At 54.0% G+C, this 6000-nt stretch overlaps 1 protein-coding gene across 1 annotated transcript; it reads right to left on the bottom strand.

Annotated features, from left to right (window-relative positions):
* Positions 1 to 615: 615 nt before the first annotated feature.
* LOC138064217 (cocaine- and amphetamine-regulated transcript protein) lies at positions 616 to 1551 on the bottom strand. The gene is made up of 3 exons (XM_068925870.1): positions 1408 to 1551; positions 1230 to 1313; positions 616 to 1078 (listed from the first exon to the last, which is right to left on the bottom strand). The coding sequence occupies exons 1-3, from the start codon at positions 1549 to 1551 to the stop codon at positions 971 to 973; spliced, it is 336 nt and encodes a 111-aa protein (XP_068781971.1). The 3' UTR covers positions 616 to 970.
* Positions 1552 to 6000: the final 4449 nt, after the last annotated feature.

Raw genomic sequence — 6000 nt, 5'->3', positions numbered from 1 at the left:
GAACAATGATTTTATTAACAGTGGCAAACAAAGGATTAAAACATGTTATGACTTCTTTGAAACACATGGTGTACCTGTGGAGAACATAAGTATTTATGTACATCAGTTCATTGTAGAAATGGGAGCAATTTACTTCAGGCAACTGGAACATCCTTCGTTAGCTTGCAATGAATCCAGACTAAGTTTTCTCCACGGTGGCTCTGGTAAAGCACCTGATCCCCACAACACCCACCCCACCCAGGCTATCACCAGGTCCCTGAAAGCTACCAGTACTTCATGCCGGACTTTCTCCAGCGCACAGTGAGCATGGTCAGACTCTCGGCCTGAAGCCTGCAGGATGGCTGGTCCCCCACGGTGTGCTGGGGTGTTACCAGCTGCAAGGGGGAAAAGGGGGGATCAGGGTGCTTTTCATGCATTCCTCTGCTTCTCTTCCTCACACCTACCTCTGAGGGCCGAATCCAGCCTTGCCCCAGGCCCTCCGGCAGGCACCAGAGGGATGTTCCCCACCTCAGGAAGGAGCCAGCCCAGCTGGAGCACGCAGGAGCCCGGGAAACGCCCCGCTCCCGGCATGGCCCGGCACGGCTTGGCCCCCCCCCCCCCCCGGCACGGCACAGCTTGGCCCCGACCTAGCCAGGTGGGATCTTCTCAGTCGGATGGGGGTCTTCTCCCGGACGTCCCCGGCACAACTCCCGCTACCGGCACCTTTACATAGCAATGTGCAGGCTGGGGCTTGGGACGGACAAAATCAAACGGGGCCGGGGTGGGGGGGAGACGGGGAAGAAGGACAACAGCTCCCTGGATGTCGGATGTCACACATGGCGTTACACTGGCAACACGAGGACTTCTAACTGCTTTTCTCGGAATAACAAGCCGCAGGAAGTTGCCGCCACCGCCCCGAGGCCAGCGCTTCGAAGCAAGGAACAACATTTCGGTCCCTGTGCGCCCGCCGGTTTGTCGCGGGGCGCGTCCCCTACAGGCACTTGAGGAGGAAAGAGTTGCAAGAAGTGGCGCGGGGGCAGTCGCAGAGCTTCCCGATGCGGGCCCCCTTCCTCACGGCGCACTGCTCCCCGGCGTCGCACTGTCGGGAGCAACACGGCCCTGAGCGCGGCGCCCCGGCCCGGCCGCAGCCCGGGCACGGGGCCGGGGGCCGGACGGGGACCGGGGCCGGGGCCGGGGCCGGGGCCGGGGCCGGGGCCGGGGCCGGGGCCGGGGCCGGGGCGGGCACTCACCATGGGGACCTGCCCGAACTTCTTCTCGTAGTGCGGGATCCGCTTGCTCTTCAGCTTCTCCAGCACCTCCTGCAGCGCCTCGATCTGCCGAGAGACCCCGAGACCCCGTCAGGGCGCGCTCCCCGCGCAGGGGGCTCCCGCCCCGCCGCCGCCTCCCCCCGGCCCCCCCCGGCCCCACCAGCTCCTTCTCGTGGGAGGCGCCGCCGCCGGCCGGGCTCAGGTCGCGGGCGCGGCGCGGCGGCTCGGGCGGCCCCTGCCCGCGGGCGCCCAGCAGCAGGGCGGCGGCCAGGGCGCACAGCGCCAGCGGCCGGCAGCTCTCCATGGTGCTGGAGCGCCGCCGCCGCCGCCGCCGCTTTATAGCGCGCCGCGGCCACCGCCTGGCGCCGCGCCCGCGCCGCCTGCGTCAGCGCCCCCCGCCGCGGGGCCGACCCCCGCGCCCGCCGCCCCCCGCCGCGGCAGCGCCCGGCCCGGCTCGGATCGGCAGTGCCCGGCTTGGCTTAGCTCGGCCCGGCTCGGCAGTGCCCGGCCCGGCTCAGCACGGCTCGACTCGGCATTCCCCAGCTTGGCTTAGCTCGGCCCGGCTCGGCAGTGCCCGGCCCGGCTCAGCTCAGCTCAGCATTGCTGGGCCCAGCTCGGCTCGGCTCAGCTCAGCTCGGCACAGCTCAGCATTGCCCGGCCCGGCCCGGCTTGGCTCGACTCAGCTCGGCTTGGCATTGCCTGGCCCAGCTCGGCTCAGCTTGACTCGGCTCAGCTCGGCATTGCCTGGTCCGACCCCTTCGACCCCTCCTATTCCCCCCCCCCACCACCATGTCCAGCATGGTGAGGCCTCTAAGGCCGGGAGGGAGGCCCGACTCACCTCTGACGGCAATGACTCCCTTTCTGCTGCTACTTCAGTTTTGCCAAAGGTAAGCTGTCCCAGCTGAAAGGGTCCCTGAGAACCAGCTGCCCTGCTTAAACTTTCTTAAATGAGATTCAGCGCAAGCCAGTTTTGGGCTGATTTACCAAGAAGTAGCCATTTTCAAGAACAAGAGCAAGGAGAAAGTGGGCTGCCGGCACGCAAGTTCTTGTATCTTTCCCCTCACGGAGGTCTCCTGAGGAACAAGGGCTGTCAAGAAGACCCGTGCCTCCCATCACTGTGCAGGAAGAGCAGGAGACACAGCCCTTGGGCACACGGGCAGAACAGGAACGGGGAGCAGCAAGACACAGCCAGGCAGACACACAGAGAAGGAAACCGAAGAACTTGGCTCATCAAAGAGAGCAGGCTTGGAAACTGATGGAGCAGTCCGCAACAAGGGAGAATTAGTAGCCTGTGGGCTAAGATGAAGCAGACTGCCATGAGGGAGGGGGGCAGGATGGAAGACTTAACCTGAAGGAGAAGGAGGGAAGATGGAGACAGTGAGCAAGCAGCAGGCAGGGGTGGGAAGCTTGAACAAAGAGGCTGTGAAGGTGACAGGTAGGACTGGCACCTGGGTAGAAAGGGTCAGGATTACAGAGGACCAGGATCAAAAGTGGCATCAAAAGGCTCAAGATAAAAGTAATCATCAGGATTTACAGCAGAGCTGTAAGAAAGGGGCTTGAGGCCAAACACTGGACTACAGACCCGTTGCTCAGTGAGCACCATCCATCCTGTGCCTGATATATGGCCAGGTCCTGGAGAGGAGAAAAAAACACGATCACAAAAGGGGAAACTATGGACAGCACACACGCACGAGAGCTGTGTTAGTCTCAGCTCAGGCCTTCCTACTTAAGCGTCCCCTTGCATTAAATAACGCGAAGGTGGAAGAGCAGGCCCATATCCAGCCCAGGCCACAGTCAGTCACTGTAAGGGCAGGAGGCAGACAGGAGAGCGGCTGTAAATGCTTAACACTAAGAAAAGCAGCAACAGGTTGCAGAGCAGGACCGTGGCTAGCGGCAGCAGAGCCAGGGCAGGGGAAGGGGACACAATCCCCCTGGGAGGGGACCCAGAAGCAGCCGGCCCTTTGGAGGTTCAGGTGTCCAGGCCACAGCAGCTCCCCACCCACTCCCCGCAGCAAGGCCACCCTCACGCCTGTCTGGCACAGGACCCAAAGAGAGGCCACAGTACGGGGCTGGGGTCGGGGTGCCAAGTAGACTCAGAAAGGTGACAAATGCCCTCCTCGCAGCTTAGTCCCACAGGCTCTGCCTCCACAAACCCCAAGATGCTTTGGGAGGCTAAAACAAAGACCGGCAGACCAAAGCAGGGGAGAGCCGGGTGGCGAGGCAGAAGTTCAGCTTCCGTGAGTCATGTTGTGTTGCTGTGTGACTCCTGCATTACCGCGGGGATGCAGAGCAGGGAGCAGCGCTCGCCCTGGCGGAGGCCCCTGCTCTGCCTCCGCCGCCTCGGACCGGCGCTGGTGGCTGCTGGCACTCAGCCTTTGGAGGGGCACGCAGCCGTCCTCACCCCCCGGCCAGCAGCAGCTGGTCTTGGGCTCCCCGGGAGGAGGAGGAGGAATGTGAAAAGCCTCATTAACAAAACTCTCATAGCTGATTTTAATAAGGTAGTCAGGAAGAGCCTGAAAAGGCAAAACAACATGGGCAAAATACACATGTATTTTAAAAAATCAGACCCAGAGATATATTCTCCAAATGGGAAGGCAAATGTTTAAAGGAACCATAGGGAGCTGTGGCTTAACAAGGAATTTTTAACAGCGTCATTTTGTTTGAGGCAATAAAAAGCCTCAGATCTCTCCCGCTATCGTGTTGCTTGCCTCCAGAGCTGCATGTTCACTTCTTGCTGTTACTTCCTCCCACACTTCCCTATTGATCATCACATTCAGCAAAGGTCTTGTTTGTAATTGCTCTTCGGCATAGAGATCCTCTGTGTGTTTGCATAAATCCCCCAGCCTTGTTCTGCTCAGGCAAGGCTAACGTCTGCCGTCAAACCACTGGTGGCAAATCTCACATCCCGGGCTGGAGCAAAGACACAGCCATGTGAAGTACTGGAAATGATGGGGCTGCTAAAGTATATCAGAGCAAAGAAATAACATAGACTAAGAAAAACACAATAGTTTATATGGAGAGGCAGATATAGTCTATTCAGCCTTTAAGGCAGACTCAGTGAAACCCAGACTGAAATGCAAGCCATATTCTGTAGTGTGAGGGTTACTCATGCAGTGTTGAAAACATCACAGAGACGCTTAGAAAACATCACTGTTTTCTTTCCAATTTGCACTTCCAAGTAAAAAGTTAAACTCTGGGTTCTTAGTTCCCACATTAAAATTATTATCTACTGAGGAGGCAATTACAAATGTCTGTCTCCAAAAATCGTTGCCTCTATCTAAGTATAGTTACATATATAACTATACATTTCCGTATCTACCTACTGATATCTGTTTCCCATTGTTTCTACAAATATCATTATACCCAGCTCCGTATTCAGTCGTTCTTATAGACTTTGTCTCAATCACTGCGGGGAAAAAATGTTTTAGGATGCAGGATTTCTGAATGTTAAATAAGAGAGTCAGAAACTATTGTATCGAGGAGCAGAGCAGGGTCATGGTAAAACAAAAAGAAAAAGGAAAAAAAGCTAAATCACTTTATAAAAGTATGAAAAAACACAGAGGCACTTTTTGAAAACAGCATCAGTAGCCAGTTTTAAGACTAACTGGATGCCAAATTAAGGGAGTCTGCTGCACCACAGAACTCAACTCAGATACTCCAGGCAAAATTCAGTAAGAGCGCAGATAGGAGAAGCTTGGTTGTTACTCTATTAATTCAAGCTTCTCAAAGTTAACTTACTTCTTACATACTAAAGCTATTGCAGATGAGACACAAACAGGAAACAGAGTGTCAACATCTCTATGTCAAATGGATCGTTTTTAAAGTTCTGCACTATGTATGCTTTCCACAATCACACCCCTCTGTTACGACTGATTGATTGAACATACTTCTAAAAGCAGAAAAACAGCGGAGGTTTCTGTTAACATTGGGGTCAGTATAGGGTTCATTCATCAGTTTTGATGCATTTATGTATTCCAGTTTTGGGCTTGACGTAGACACACAGTTGGGCAGATTTTATGACTACTAGACTGTAGAGATTAGTGTGAAGCATTTATTCAAGTGCTCTACTGAATCAGAGCCATGAAAGTGGACATCTGGCTTTAAGTGGATCCTGTAAGGCTTTGCTGAAAAGCAGTGAGCTTTTGGAAGTGCTTTGCTGAATTGCCTTAATTTATAAACCTCACTTTAAGGGGGAAAAAAAAGTTAATAAATATACTATTGCTGGTTTTCTGAATCAAGAAATGTCTTTGCCTGAAATCTGGAACAGCAAGGAAAATCTAAGATAAATTAGGGTTCTGCCACATTTGAAGTAACAATAGAGTCCAGAGGCATACTTGAAAGATAATATCTGTTTCAGAGGCAGATACCAATTCATCTCTATGAGTAAGAGATTGGAAAAGTACTATTTAAGTAAGGGGTGGGTTCTCACAAGAACAGCAGATATACAAATGCCAACACTATCTTTGAGACTACCTACCTCACGTTAAACTAACCCCAGGTTTCTATGATCAATTCATCCTTAATTCACCATCTCAGCCCAAGCAATTTAAGAAACACTATCAGTTACTTGCAACAGTATCTAGGGACAAGACAAGCATCTTAGCCCACCACATTCACAGCTTTCCGCATCCTTCCACCACTGGGGCATTTGAAAGCACTGTCAGGCTCACAATATCAATCCCCTTAAACTCTATGAACTCAAATGTTGACCTCTCTTAAATAGACTATGTCCCTTAGAGTTATGGAGAAAGCT

This window comes from Struthio camelus, chromosome W, assembly GCF_040807025.1.
Source record: "Struthio camelus isolate bStrCam1 chromosome W, bStrCam1.hap1, whole genome shotgun sequence".
Taxonomy (NCBI): domain Eukaryota; kingdom Metazoa; phylum Chordata; class Aves; order Struthioniformes; family Struthionidae; genus Struthio; species Struthio camelus.
Note: the sequence above shows the minus strand (reverse complement) of the source record. Positions and strands in the feature narration are given on the sequence as shown.